The sequence below is a fragment of the Pleurodeles waltl genome, chromosome 8 (genome assembly GCF_031143425.1).
Source record: "Pleurodeles waltl isolate 20211129_DDA chromosome 8, aPleWal1.hap1.20221129, whole genome shotgun sequence".
Taxonomy (NCBI): Eukaryota; Metazoa; Chordata; class Amphibia; order Caudata; family Salamandridae; genus Pleurodeles; species Pleurodeles waltl.
In genome coordinates, this window is record NC_090447.1 from 1,248,059,914 (window position 1) to 1,248,075,461 (window position 15,548).

Sequence of the window (15,548 nt, forward strand, 5' to 3'; positions counted from 1 at the left end):
TTGCACACACTAAAACTCAAAATAAGCTGGCCATGTCCACAAAATCAAGTGCTATCCAGACATATCATCCAGCCAACGGATACATGATGGAACAAGGAAATAGGACGGTGTAATTGTCTCCTTTATAATGTTTAAGGTGTTTGTTTTGAGTTTTTCAGTGCAGCATGGAACTATTGTTATAAAATATTTCACCCCAACAAAACATAATGATTAAACTTTTCTTGTATAAAAATAGTTTTTGTTTAACACTTTGTAATGGAACATGTAACTCATCATTAAATACAGAAGACTTGACTCCCAATTACAGCTTTATAGTGAAAACATACTGCATCAATAAAAAAACAATTTCCACTGAATGCTTACAAAGCAATAACTATACTCAAAGGTTTACGTCAGATTTCAAAGGAATGCAATCCGCATTTTTTACAGAACATAATGTTTAAGATGATATATATATATCTTACGTTTTAAAAACATAATACAATCATTTATTGATACAGTAGATTAGTAAAAACTGATTGAGAAAAATAAAATAAAAGTATATTAACAATACATTATTATTTAATAGTACACACTTTCAAAATGAAAATACTTTAAATATCTTTTTTTTCTAATTTTCAATGCCACCTTAAAGCCAGAAATCCCTGGCGGCAATACTGAGGTGTAAATGACACAATTTGAGGGCTGCTTATGAATTTACATCTGTGATAATTAGCTCCAAAGAAGAACAACAAGAAATATCTTACGACAAAAGGGAGCCCTAATGTAGACAAAAGATTATACACAGCTAGGGATCATTCCATATTTCAACAGACAGGTGACAAAACGTATTTGTTCAAATGATTTTTTCACAGTAAAGATATGAAGTACAAATACAAATGCTGACAGATATTGCTTTATATCCAATCCAATCGGTATTGTTCTTTTCTTAGTTTCAATCCACACATTACGGAAACAGTGGTGTACTGTCAGTTTAAAGCTGCAAGATAAAAGCTATACAATCACTTCTGAGACATTAAAAAAGACTATTTACATATTTCCTTAGGCTGAAAATCTATGTAGCCAGCACGTTACAATCACAGAATACCCACATATAATGATAACGTGTAGCTAAATTTTGTGATGTGGGGACCTCAAATGCAGAGAGCGAATGCAAAGTTCAGAGTTTTTTTTTCTTGTGCAACCCCATCATCAGCATTAACAGCCATAAGCTCTGCGACAGAATATGCCGTCCTGGTTTCCCCTTAGCAAGATCTCCACAACTCATCGCCTTTCCCTTTTGGCATTCTTACGTCGGATCTGTGAAATAAAAACAATAAAATGTTGTATAATGGGTATATTTACTATCACTATGTATGTATTCCTGCCCAGCTTCACATATGAGTGTTCCCCACACAATTTCTGATTACTGAACCCTCCAAGTGCACTGCATGAACTGTAATTGTATCAGTGCATTACCCAATCTAGGGCCATATGTACGAACACATTTTCCCATTGACACAGAATGGGAAAAACCCTTTGATACATCTGGCCCCTAGCTTCTTCAGTCCAGCTGTCCCAGTTATCCCTCACTACCTCGTGCTATTCTAGCATGAGGGAGTGGAGGGAAACGTGCTGTCACAATCACCAGACATTGGATGGTCTCAGCTCCCTCATGCTTAATTCAGTTTAAACGAAAGAACAGATTACTTCCCTATACTAACTTTTTATTCTATATCTGTTGTGCTGCACGTTCCACATTTTTGATGATCCTCCAGACTAGGTAGGAACACTTAACAAGAACGGCGCAAGGTGGTAGGGGTGATGAAGTGACTTCCTCAAAGTGGAGCATATTTATGGAGATGTAACTGGCAGTGCTTGAAACTTTTCAGTTGCAGTGGCTGAAGTTATGCCCGTTAAGAGTCCGGTCTAAAATGTGACTAGACAAACAACATAAGCAGAGAGAGGTTCACAAGGAGGTTTCATTAAGTCAGCTAAAAATTTGGGTAGCACAACTGCATAAAACAGTGCACAGGGAGCTATTTCACTTTGGAAAGTTTTTCAACATCAGTCAAATCTTGCCGGCATTGACTTTCACTCACCAGTAGGAGTTTTCTTGTCCCAAGGCCATACTTCTTTTGGCATTACTACCATGGAATAACACCCTCAAGTGTGAACTGTATTACAAACCAAGAGACTGGAATAACCTATTAGTGTATGGCAGCTTTCATCCCAAAAATTGTGGGACAATCTACGTGTGGGACAATTCCTTAGACTCAGAAGGAATTACACTGATGAACAATTACTTACCTTCAGTAACATCTTATCTGGTAGAGACAATATCTAGCTATGGATTCCTTACCTTTAGATTCTACCCAGGAATCTGACTGGATCAGGAAGATTTTTGTGAGCAGTGCCCCTGTATACAGTTAGGTGGCGTCGATCAGCTCTGCGTCTGTCATTGGTGTCCGTGCCGGATAGGACATCATGGGTCCGATATAGGCGCCACCCCGGCGCGCTGACTTCAGTTTCTCTTTGTGACTTTTCATGCCAGAAGCGCAGAGCCATGAAGAAGCAGCAGTGCGTCAAAACTAAAGGACTTGAAAGGGGAGTCCTTGGCCCTAGAAATCAATTCGCAGAGCGGGGCGGATGGGTTAGTCGGTAAGGGATCTGCAGCTAGATATGGTCTCTACCAGATAATGTGCTACCGAAGGTAAGTAACTTGTTCATCTGATAGAGACTTCCAGCTGCAGATTCCTTTCCTTTCAATAGATGGAGGTGGGACTGCAAACCAAGTTCATACCAGAAAGTCCTGCAGGACTAAACAGGAAAAATGTCAGTCCATATGGACCGGACTGTCCAGGCAGTAGTGTTTGGCAAACATGCAGAGATGCCAACACTGCTGCCTGACAGATGTCAAGGACTGGAACTCTGCATGCTAACGTAGTGTAGCTTTAGCTCAGGTAGAATGACCACGAAAGTCCTCAGGGGGTTATTTTTTGGCCAGTGTGTAGCAGGTCTTAATGCAGAATACGACCCAGAGGGAGATAGTCTGCTTTGCACTGCCTGACCTTTCTTTGCACCCACATAACTTACAAAGAGTAGGTCATCCACCCAGAACTCTTTTGTATGATAAAGGTAGAACGCCAATGCTCTATTGGGTCCAGGCAGTGGAGTCCCTCGTCTTCCTTAGGGTGTGGAGGGTGCCTAAAAAGCAGGCAAGGTTATGTATTTGTCTACATGAAAGGGTGTAATCACTTTTGGCAAAAAGAAAAGGTCCTAGTGTGAAGCACCACTTTGTCAGAACAGACAGAAAGGTAAGGTGGCTTAGACTTGTCTGTGCACCATGCCACTAATTTCTTCCGACAGGCGACTACCGTTTTGGTGGAGGGATGTCTGGCTACCAAGATAAATTTGCAAACTTCGGGCAGAAGCTCAAAAGCTGTCAACTACCGCCACTCAATCTCCACGCAAGAAAATGGAGAGTGGACAGGTTCGGGTGCAGAACCCTCCCCTACAGCTGCAACAGAAGAGCTTCCAGAAGGCATAGTCTAATCAGAGGATCGATGATCATGCTCAGCTGCTTGGCATACAAGACTCTCCATGCCCAACCGGGGGCCACAAGGATTACTTGGGCCTGGTCGTTCTTCATCTGCTTGAGAATTCTGGGCAGAAGAGGTATGGGCGGGAAGGTGTACAGGAGGCCTGAGTTCCACTTGAGACGAAAAGCATTGCCGATTGATTGTCGCCTTGGAAACTCAAACACGTAAACTACTGATGTTGTGTATTTTCTGTGAAGGAGAACAGATCTAATCAACACTCTCCCCACTAAAGAGACCTCAAGCCACTTGTGGATGGGAACGCCATTCATGATCCGCTAGGCATTTTTGGCTGAGTTTGTCTGCTCTGGCATTCAGAGATCCCACAGATGTTGAACCACCAGGGATATGCCATCCTGTGTCTGCCAAGTATTGAGGGACAGAGCCTCTTGATGAAAGGTCCACGATCCCACCCTGTTGTTGAAGTACCATTTGGTGATGTTGGTGTTGTCCATGGGCACCTGCACCATCTTTCCCTCAATAGAGGGGAAAAAGGCTTTTCGATACCAGCCGGATTGCATGGGGCTCCAACAGGTTAATGTGGTGTCCAGTTTCCGACTGAAACCAGATGCCTATGAACTACACCTCTCCCAGATGGTAGCCCCATTTTAGGAGTAGTGTCACTACTGTCAGATCTGGTGGGGAAGGGAGAGGGATCTGCCTCTGACTCAATTGCAGGTATTTAAACACCACTGCAGATCTTTTGCAGTTCCCTCAGAGATCTGGACCTTGTTGTAGAGATTCTCCTGATGCTGCGACCAATGAAACTTCAGGTCCCACCGCAGAGCCCGCATATACCATCAGCATGTGTCACCAACAGGATGCCATGAGGCCCAGCAGCCTCATAGTCATTCTCACCGAAATCCAGGATAGAGGGTGAAACATCGTTATCATAGCCTGAATATCCTGGACTCACTGCTCGAGAGGATAAGCCTGAAACTGCACTGCGTCCAGAATTGCTCCGATGAAAGGGAGCATATGAGAGGGAGTCAGGTGTGACTTTGGCATGTGTATAGTGAACGCCAGCAAATGCAGGAGGTCCGCTGTAGTCCTGAGGTGGGAGACAACAGCATGGGTGAGCCTGCCTTCAACAGCCAGTCATTGAGATAGAGGAAGGATGAAACCCCTGATCTCCACAGATGATCTGCAACCAACACATCACCTTGGTAAACAACCGAGGGGTGCTCGTAAGGTCAAAGTGGAGCATGGTGAATTGAAAGTGCTCGTAGCCTATCGTGAACTGCAGTAACATCTGTGGGTAGGCAGAACGGGGATATGAAAATAAGAATCCTAGAAATCTAAATTTAACATATAGTCTTTGTAGAAAAGTACCCTCTTCTTGGCATGGTTACCCCAACATTTTGCCTGCAGTCAGTGTCCTTACACTGTTTTCACTGGGATCCTGCTAACCAGGACCCCAGTGATTGTGCTCCCTCCCTCTAAATTTGGTTGCCTAGGACTGTGTACACACCACAATTGGGTCACTGGTGCCCCAATTTAAGTCCCTAGTATATGGTACTTAGGTACCCAGGGCATTGGGGCATCAGGGGTTTTTCATGGGTTGCAGCATGTATTGTGCTAGCCACAGGAGCCTATTCAAAATGTGTCTGCATGCACCCTTTCACCACAGGTCTCTGCGACAGATCACTGTAAGTCACCCCTATGGTAGGCCCGTCTAGCCCAGAGGACAGGGTGCAGGTCCCTGTGTGTAAGGCACCCCTGCAGGTGCCACTATGAACTCCAGTTCTATTACACTGGACTTCATAGGTGTGGGTAAGCCATTTTACCGCTATACAGGACACAACTTACTCACTACCTGTGTCAAGCTACATAATGGTAACTCTGAACCTGGGCATGTTTGCTATCAAACATGTCTGAATCATACCCCATTACTGTTGCCAGTATTGGTTGCATGATTCCATTCACTCTGGGGGTTCCTTAGAGGACCCCCCAGTATTCCTCCAACCAGTCTTCTATGGTTTTCCAGGCAGCCCGCGCTACTACCACGTATCAGACAGGGTTCTGCCCTCCTGCTGCTTGACCAGCTCAAGCAGGGGAAGGCAGAACAAAGGATTTCCTGTGGGAGAGGGAGGCAACACCCTCTCCCTCAGAAATAGGTGTTGCAAGGCGTGGGAGGGGTAGTCTCCCCAAGCCACTGGTTTGCTTTGAAGGGCATATTTGGTCCACTCCTTGCATAAACCGGTATGCACCAGTCCAGGGACCTCTGGTCCCTGCTCTGGCGCAAAAGTGGACAAAGGAAAGGGCAGTGACCAATCCCGTGTCCATCACCACCCCAGGGGTGGTGCCCAGAGCTCCTCCAGGTTGCACTTGATTCTGCCATCTTGGGAGTATAGGAGAGGGCAGGTCAGGCAGGTGAGGTCATTGCCCCCTCCTGATAGGACCACCACCTTGCTAGGTGACCAATCCCCCTTTTAGGGCTATATAAGCACTCCTTTGCGAGTGGGTCCTCAGATTCGACATGCAAGACTCAACCAGGACTCCTCTGCATTGTTTACTTCGACTTCTGGCCACTGGAACCGTAGCCGGACACTTCAGGAACCAACAAGTCTGCAACTCCGGTGACTACTTTGCTGTGAAATATTGTTTCTCCGGCTCCTTTCAGCAAATGCAACATTTTGCCAACTCTGCATCCTCTTGAGTCGGTGACACTTCAGTCTGCACCAAGAAGCAAGAAGGAATCTCCCTTGGAGTGAAGGAGTCACTACCCTGCAGCTGCAGGCACCTACAGCAACAATGTCCTGCTATATGGATTTGCTCTTCTCTCGAACTGCGTGGATCCTGCATCACAGGTGATGGTCTGGAATGGTCCCCTTGGTCCTCTCTGCCAACTGTCCAACTTGGGAGACAGTGAGCCCTTGCCTCTCCTTGCAGGACAGTACCCCTGCCCACCATGAGTCTTGCAGCTACCAAGGCTTGTTGTCTCCTGCTCCAAGAGATCTTCAGGCACCAAGTAGCCCGACCACCAGCACTTCTTCCTGCAAAGCACAGCCTCCTCTCTGCTTCTCTAGCGATGAGGGACTCCTCTTCAGGTGTGCTAATTGGGCCTCACTGCAACTTACTGTGCCTGCTGCCAGTGGGTTGCCTGTGGGGGCTGCGACTGCTTCTGATGGCTCTCCCGACTGCGGAGAGTCACCCCGGACTCCCCTCCAAGAGTATTGTTACTTTGGTCTTGTTGGTCCTCTTCAGCCTTGCAACTCTTCTTTTGCTTCTCTTGCATTTGCCAAGGCTTGTTGGTGGTTCTCCTACACCACTGACCATCGACAACCTGACAACCGACGTGGGATATCATCTGCATCGCTCTAAGGACTCCTCTTCGGCTCCACAGCTGGTCTTCTTACCAGTCAACCTGGTTCTTCATCCACAGAAGGGTGGGTAGTAGCTCATGCCCCCCCCCCCTTCAGTGTAGGAAAATGGCCCTTGTTGCAGCTACCCCACCCCACACACTTTTTGCCTGATATTGATGCTGACTTGACAGAGTGTGCTGGAATCCTGCTAACCAGGCCCCAGCACTAGTGTTCTTTTCCTAAAAATGTACCATTGTTTCCACAATTGGTACACCTCTGGCATACAGAGAAGTCCCTTGTAAAAGGTACCAGTGGTACCAAGGGTCCTGTTTCCAGGGAAGGTCTCTAACGGCTGCAGCATGTCTTATTCCACCCTGGGGACCCCTCACTCCACCCATGCACACTGCCTCACAGCTTGTGTGTGCTGGTGGGGAGAATATGACTAAGTCGACATGGCACTCCCCTCAGGGTGCCATGCCCACCTCTCACTGCCTGTGGCATAGGTAAGTCACCCCTCTAGCAGGCCTTACAGCCCTAAGGCAAGGTGCACTATACCACAGGTGAGGGCATATGTGCATGAGCACTATGCCCCTACAGTGTCTAAGCAAAACCTTAAACATTTAAGTGCAGGGTAGCCATAAAGAGTATATGGTCTGGGAGTTTGTCAAACAAGAACTCCACAGTTCCATAATGGCCTCACTGAAACCTGGGAAGTTTGGTATCAAACTTCTCAGCACAAAAAAGGCTAACTGTTGCCAGTGTGGGATTAATTGTAAAATACACCCAGAGGGCATCTTAGAGATGCCCCCTGAATACCAGTCTGACTCCTAGTGCTAGGCTGACCAGTTTCCTTCAGCCTGCCACAACCAGACAAGTTTCTGGCCACATGGGGAGAGTGCCTTTGTCACTCTGTGGCCAGGAACAAAGCCTGTACTGGGTGGAGGTGCTTCTCACCTCCCCCAGCAGGAACTGTAACACCTGGCGGTGAGCCTCAAAGGGCCATGCCTTTTGCTACAGAAGCCCAGGGCATCCCAGCTAGTGGAGATGCAAGCCCCTTCTGCCACTGCCCCCACTTTTGGCGACAAGGCTGGAGGAGATAATGAGGAAAACAAGGAGGAGCCACCCACCAGTCAGGACAGCCCCTAAGGTGCCCTGAGCTGAGGTGACTCCTGCCTTTAGAAATCCTCCATCTTGAGATAGGAGGATTCCCCCAATAGGATTAGGGATGTGCCCCCCTCAGGGAGGAGGCACAAAGAGGGTGTAGCCACCCTCCAGGACAGTAGCCATTGGCTACTGCCCCCAAGGCTTAAACACACCCATAAATTTGGTATTTAGGGGCGACCCTGAACCCAGGAAATGAGATTCCTGCAACCTGAAGAAAGAAGGACTGCTGACCTGAAAGCCCCGCAGAGATGACGGAGACACCAACTGACTTGCCCATAGCTCTACCGGCCTGTCTCCAGACTCAAAGAACCTGCACATCGACGCATCCGACAGGGACCAGCGACCTCTGAGGACTCAGAGGACTGCCCTGAACCCGAAGGACCAAGAAACTCCAGAGAGCAGTGGCACTGTTCAAAAACAGCAACAACTTTGCAACTTTTTAGCAACTTTTAAAGAACTCTCCCTTCCCTCCGGAAGCATCAGACTTGTCACTCTGCACCTGATGCCCCCGGCTCGAGCCCCAGAGAACAAACACCGCAAAGAAGACTCCCATGCGACTGCAACGACGTGAGTAACCTGAGTCGACCCCCTTCACCCCCACAGCGATGCCTGCAGAGAGGATCCAGAGGCACCCCCTGACCGCGACTGCCTGGTAACAAGGAACCAGACACCTGGACCAAGCACTGCACCTGCAGCCCCCAGGACTGAGAGGAACCACCTTCCAGTGCAGGAGTGATCAGCAGGCGGCCCTCATCCTAGCCCAGTTGGTGGCTGGCCCGAGAAGCCCCCCTGTGCCCTGCCTGCATCGCCTAAGTGATCACTGGATCCCTCCATTGCTTCCTATAGCAAACCAAATGCCTAAATTGCACACTGCACCCAGCCGCCCCTGTGCCACTGAGGGTGTGTTTTGTGTGCCTGTTTGTGTTCCCCCAGTGCTCTATAAAACCCCCCTGGTCTGCTCCCCGAGGTAGCAGGTACTTACCTGCCAGCAGACCAGAACCGGAGCACCCCTGTTCTCCAAAGGCACCTATGTGTTTTTGGCCCTCCTTTGACCTATGCATCTGACCGGACCTGTGTTGCTGGTGCAGTGACTTTGGAGTTGCCTTGAACCCCCAGCAGTGGGCTGCCTGTGCCGAGGAGACTGACTGTGTAAGTGCTTTACTTACCTGAGAAACTTAACCAAATTTACCTCCCCCAGGAGCCATTTTAACCTAAACTGTGTGTACTACTGTTTTAAATCAAAGTTCCTTACTTACCTGTGTGAAGTAACTTGCATTTTACCTCAAATCTTGAATCTTGTGGTTCTAAAATAACTTAAGAAAATATATTTTTCTATATAAAAACTATTGGCGTGGAGCGAAGTCTGAGTGTGTGTTCCTCATTTATTGCATGTGTGTGTACAACAAATGCTTAACACTACCCTCTGATAAGACTACTGCTCGACTACACTAGCACAAAATAGAGCATTAGTATTATCTCATTTTGCCACTATTAACCTCTAAGGGGAACCCTTGGACTCTGTGCACACTATCTCTCACTTTGAGATAGTATATACAGAGCCAACTTCCAGCAGGGGTGTTGCAGCACACTACCCGGACCGCTGATCACCTGACCCACGAGGTCAGTGGAGGTCGCACCCTCAGCCATGCAAAGGCTGGGCACAGAACGCGGCACAGTGGCTGGCTGGGAATGGACATGGTTGATGGCCACTTCTGTAGTTATGAAAGGGGCAAAAGGCAGACTGGGGGAGTGGCGACCTGGCCATAACCTGGGAATCCTTGAAGCACTCGAGTGTGCCTTGTCTCGGTAGAGAAGGGTGCCATCCAAGGGCAGGTCCATCAAGGAAGCCTCGACATCCCCTGAAAAGCGGGACGTCCTCAACCAGGCGTGGCGACTCAGGGCCACTGTCGAGGAAACAGCTCTGCCTAGCAAGTCAGTCGTGTCCAGTTTGTGTGGATTTTTAACTTGACTGCGTCTCTCTAATCAGCATTAGCCTGAGAGAGTACAGCCCAGGCCTCCTCTGGGACATGTGGCAGCACTTGCGCAATCCTATCTCACAGTGTGTTGGAATTTATGCCTCCGGACTGTTGTCCGACACTGGGGCGTCATATAAGTCCCAAGCGTCTTGATCCTGGTCACCTTGGCTCATGGTGGTGTGAGCCGGGGAATGTGACGGAGTTTGTGCTGGTGAGACGTTAATTACAGGTGGAGGAGAGGGTGGCGGAGTCACCTTTTTCACCATCTTGGTTTGTGGCGCCTGGTCTGTTTGAAACTCCAGTCTCCTTTTTCTCCTAATAGGGGGAAGGGTGCTTATTTTTCCTGTTCCCTGCTGTATGAAAATACGTTTTTGCGTATGGTCCACTTCGGTGGATTGCAGCTCTTCCTCAAACCTATGCTTTCGCATCTGAGAGGACAGGGATTGCTCCTCTGTATAAGAGCCTGGACCTGGGTCGGTTACGGGTTGTTTCGGCACCGAAACCCTGTCTGTATGTTTTTTCGGCTCCGAGGTGGCTTTTTCCTTTTTTGGAGTCGAAACCTCTCGGCGTCGATCTTCGTCGGTGCCGCTGTCTCGGCGTCGAGCCGTTTCTACACCGCTATCTCGGTGTCGTTGCTTTTCTCCAGCACTTTCTCGATCCCGAGAAGGCTGCGTGCCGGTGTCTCGACCGGAGTCGGACGATCTCGGCACTGTTTGGGCCTTTTTTGGTGCCGATGGTCGGTCACCGAATTTATGGGTGGAGCCATGGCCTGGTGGCAGTGGCGTCCCCTGGGCCTTGTCACTTTTCTTATGTGTTGTTTTCGACGTCTTACTCACGGTTCTTTGATCGTCGAATTCCTCGGAGTCCGATTCGTGGATCGAAAAGGTTTCTTCTTCCTCTTGTTCCTCGAACTCTCAGTGCGCTGTCGGCGTGGACGCCATCTGAAGTCTCCTGGCTCGACGGTCACGGAGTGTCTTTCGGGACCGGAACGCGCGACAGGCCTCGCAAGTCTCCTCACTGTGCTCAGGTGACAGGCACAGGTTACAGACCAAATGTTGGTCTGTATACGGGTATTTGTTGTGGCATTTGGGACAAAAACGGAACGGGGTCCGTTCCATCGGCGTTGTTCTACACGCGGTCGGGCCGACCAGGCCCCGACGGGGGATCGAAAGCTACCCCGAAGGGCACCGGAGCGCGTCGACCTTCGATGCGGTGTTGAATCTAACTACGCCGATCCTGAACGCAACAATACCGACGAAAATCTTCCGAAATTTACTAACTTTCCGTTCCGAAACTCGGAGCGACAGGAACACGTCCGAACCCGATGGCGGAAAGAAAACAATCGAAGATGGAGTCGACGCCCATGTGCAATGGAGACAGAAGGAGGAGTCACTCGGTCCCGTGACTCGAAAGACTTCTTCGAAGAAAAACAACTTGTAACACTCCGACCCAACACCAGATGGCGAGCTATGCAGAACATGTGTATCTACAGCGACAGATGCCATCGAACAACATCTTACCAAGTAAATCCAACTTTTTGGATTCCCTATCTGGGGGAACGGAAGGGAAGGCAACGCGCCTTAGGAGGAAGACTCTTGGACCACCAAGCTCTCAGTGGTGGGGTGCTGAGTCAAGAAACTTGGGTCCTCTGATGCACGGCGATCCCGGCAGCCAATCATCCTGTTCAGAGGAGCCCCTTTGCTGGGTTTGGACCCGGTACCCAGTAGGACGTCAGTGAGGGACTCACTGAATGCGAGCCAGCAGGGGTTCCAAGATGGATCTATGTAGTGCACTAATGTATGGGGGACACTATGCACATAGTCCAGGGGACCCTTATTGGTTTACAGGGTTACAAATGACAGTCCCAAAAGTTCTCTTTTGTCGTAGTGTGGGCACGCAGTTAGGCCTATCAGGAAGTAGTGCTAAGCATTTGTTGTACTAAATGAGACACACTCAAAACGGAAATCAAGACCAATTGTAAAAAAAAAAATAGATACATTGTTTATATTATGTTTCAACACAAGACTACTTTAACCAAGATTAATACTGTTGCAGTTGGGAAGTAAACAGCAAGTTACTTGAAGTGCCTTTAAAGCAGTGATACACACCTATGGAGGAAAACACAAGCATTGCATGTAGGCATTCAAAAGCGACTTACAGGACTAATTCTCAGGAGTTAGGGTCAGTACAGGGCACTGTTCAGGGCAGCTCCAACAGGTCACCTCGGGGGCTCTGGGGTGTCCGGATACACAGATGCTTTACGACATCGGGGGCTCTGCTCATTTTAATGGGAAATGGTCCTGGGGAAAGAAGCTGCAGGAGAGGACTGGGTGTCCAATCCAGTTAAGTCAACAGAGGGGGATCAAGTCTTGTGATGTTCGGGGAGGCAGGGACACTGATGGTTCCCCTCCTCCTTGATCCGGAGAGGCAGGGTGCAGAGGTGTCCTGGACCGTCGGGGTTCCGTCACCAGAGGCATTTGCAGTAGAGGGGAGGACCTTCAAGATGCTGCAGGTGTGGAGTGAGGGTCCAGTCCAGCCAAAACAACGAGAGGGCTCTGGTCTCACGAGGCTCAGGGATGTAGGGACACCTTTGTTTCTCTTCACCTAGGTGCAGAGCTGTGTTGGACCATCAGGGAGTCCGTCACCGGGGCGATCGCAGTAGAGGGGGCCTACACAAAAAGGACTGCAGGCGGGGTCGGACAGTCCATAGTTGAAACATTCAAGGTGGACTTTTATCATGGAGGCCTGGGAAACAAGCTGGCACCGCTGGCCCACTTCAACTCAGGCTAGGGGGCACTGGCGCAGTGGTGATGTCAGGTGTTGGGTTTTAGGCATCCGGAGCCCTAAGGGTACTTCTTGGGTGCCTGCAAAATACAGGGACGTAGCCCCACTACTCCACTGGAGATCCTGGTGCTTTTTAGAGGTGCAGGCAGTCTATACAGGCGTCTGGAGGCACAGCATCTGCAGGACGAGACAACTGTGGCACAATTGTCAAAGAATGCAAGCAGGCTGGCCGGGTTGGGGCCAAGTCAATAGCTGCTCCTCTGTTCTTGCTTTTCACGGCTCTCCTCTGTCCTCCTTCTTGGGTCCAAAGAATCTGTTTTCTGGTGTCAGAGAGAAGCCTAAATACTGAATTTAGGGGTGTGTAATGGGCTACTTACCCTTGGGGTGCTTACACCACCTATATGACCACCTCCTGTGCTAAGTGGGCATATTCCTGTCCCAGAAGGCCTAGTTCTGACCAAAAACAAAATGGTGGAACTCTTCCTCAATTGTAAACTTTGGGTTAGCCCAGAGGTGGTACATGCCTACTGTATCTAATTTTCCTGCCTGTCCTGGTGCCAAATGGACCTCAGAACAAGGAGGTGGCCACACCCAGGTCTGGGGATTTGCATACTAAAGGCAGCAGGGTCTTTGACGACCTTGGCTTTGGTATACAGATCTGCTAGCCATCCTGCTAGAGTGATTCACCTGGCCTGCACCAGGACACACAGCCTGCAATGGCAGCTATGTGCTTCTCACTTTTAAGGGGGTCCCTGAGGGTGGCACAACATGCGCTGTAGCCCTTAGGGGCCCTCTCCTCTACCCAAGCCCTAGGTACCAGGGGTACCCCTTACTAGGGTATTACACAGGTAGAGGAAAGTGCCAATTGTGCACAATGCTACCTGTTTTTAAGGAAGAAGCACTGGCATTGGGAACCTGTTTAGCAGGGACCCAGTCCACCTCAGTCGAAAAACCTCAGTCCCAGTGACAAAAAGTGGGGGATGACCATGCCAAAAAGGGAACTTTCCTTCATGTAGGCATCAGACTAAATCCAGAAAATCCAGAGAAGTATTCCTTTGTGCCTGGAAGTGGCAAACAGGTCTATGTCGGCATCATATGCGCTAGATGTGAGGTGTGTGGTGCTATATTGACACAACCCCAGCACGCCGCCAGACGCATGGGGCCACAGTCAAAGGTCGATTACCAGTGTGCAGGTTCTAAGGGCCTACAAGGACCATTTTAGGTGGAAAAGTTCAGGGAGGAGGTGAGAGTTGGTAAGGAATCTGCAGCTAGATAGCCTCTACTATATAAGGCGTTACCGAAGGTAAGTAACTTGTTTATCTGATAGACTTCTAGCTGCAGATTCCTCCAATTAATGACGCAAAAAGGGCTGATGTCATTGCCACATAAATCTTTATGAAAAAGCAACATCCCTGCTTAGGTAATGCAAGTAACGTTTAATGCTTGGGGGAAACTTCAAGGATAAAGAATTTGAATAAACAAGCCTTAACTCTGACTTCCTAATATTTTCCCTTCCGAGGAAGACAAACCTCCCCACCCCCCCCCCCCCACTATCAATTCCCAACCTGAAATTCTCATCCTTATCACTTTGATCTCAACTGCTCCAGATCTCTATTACTGAAAGTACAAAAGATTTGCCCACAATGAGCCAGCTATCCCACTTGTCTGCCACAATGCCACCTACCACTCAGCAAAATCAACTTATCAGCATACACAGGTCCCCAAGCACATTAGATGCTTCTCCAAAGGATACTTTATAAATATCCTCCTCCTCTCCCCAGGCCCTCTACCATTATGTCCTAATACAAGTGCTGCACCTTCAAAACAAAATATTTACTCTGAAGACAAGCTACCCAAGATTAGACTAATTATTTTTTCTCAATTAAGAATAGCAGGCAAATACAAGAAATAAACAGCTAATAGGAATTACCTTTGCAGAAAAGATCAAACAAAGTACTATCTCAACCCATTTGTATTTCCTAATACAAAAAACAAAATAGAAATAAGTATCCAATTATATATACACAGAGGACACAGAGTATAAAGACACAGCTGACAAACTAGGGGGTCACTAAGGCGTTCCAGGCAACAGCAAGGTCAAAAATGTGTTTATGGCACTGCTACACCATCCCAAGCAAACTTTGAGCAGAAATCTCCCTATCTTCACGCAACGCTGCTCTGAAGACCAAACACACCGGTCCCAAAGACTTGTGGCCAACTGACTAGGAATACTATGTTTCCCCTACACTCAGTTGAGGGACCCTAGCAAACAGCTGCAGTAAAGCACTATTTTTGACACAGTTAGCCCCTACTTTTCGCCTGGTTCCTGATGTGGCTTTGAATATTAGTGCACTGGGTTCCTGCTGAACAGGTACCCAGATCTCTTTCCCCAAAACTGCACAGATGTTTTGCACAATTGGCAAACTCCTTAGCTACCTGGTACTAGGGCCTGGGGTACTAAGGAAGGTCTCTGAGGGGTGCTGCATCAATTGTGCCTTCTTCAGGGACCCCTCACCTAACCGACAAAGTGCTGCCATTGCAGACTGCGTGTTGGTGCGGGTTAAATTGAAAACCCGACCTGTCACACATCCCTCTGTGCCAAGCCCACTATCACTGCATGTGCCAGGTGTAAGTCACCTCTAAAACTGGGTGCATCCATGCACATGTGAGGGCACCAACAGTGCCAGCAAGGCTCCCTGGCAACCTGGTTGTGAGAGAAAACCTGACACCTACAACAACTA

General features: G+C 48.5%; 1 protein-coding gene across 2 annotated transcripts in view; it reads right to left on the bottom strand.

Annotated features, from left to right (window-relative positions):
- Positions 1-295: 295 nt before the first annotated feature.
- Positions 296-15,548, bottom strand: part of PDS5B (PDS5 cohesin associated factor B) — an 813,886-nt gene continuing 798,633 nt past the window's right edge. For both annotated transcript variants that reach the window (XM_069205557.1, XM_069205556.1), the window contains exon 35: positions 296-1,299. In XM_069205557.1, the coding sequence (XP_069061658.1) occupies positions 1,264-1,299 (36 nt within the window). In that variant the 3' untranslated portion in view covers positions 296-1,263. The remainder of the gene's footprint in view (positions 1,300-15,548) is intronic.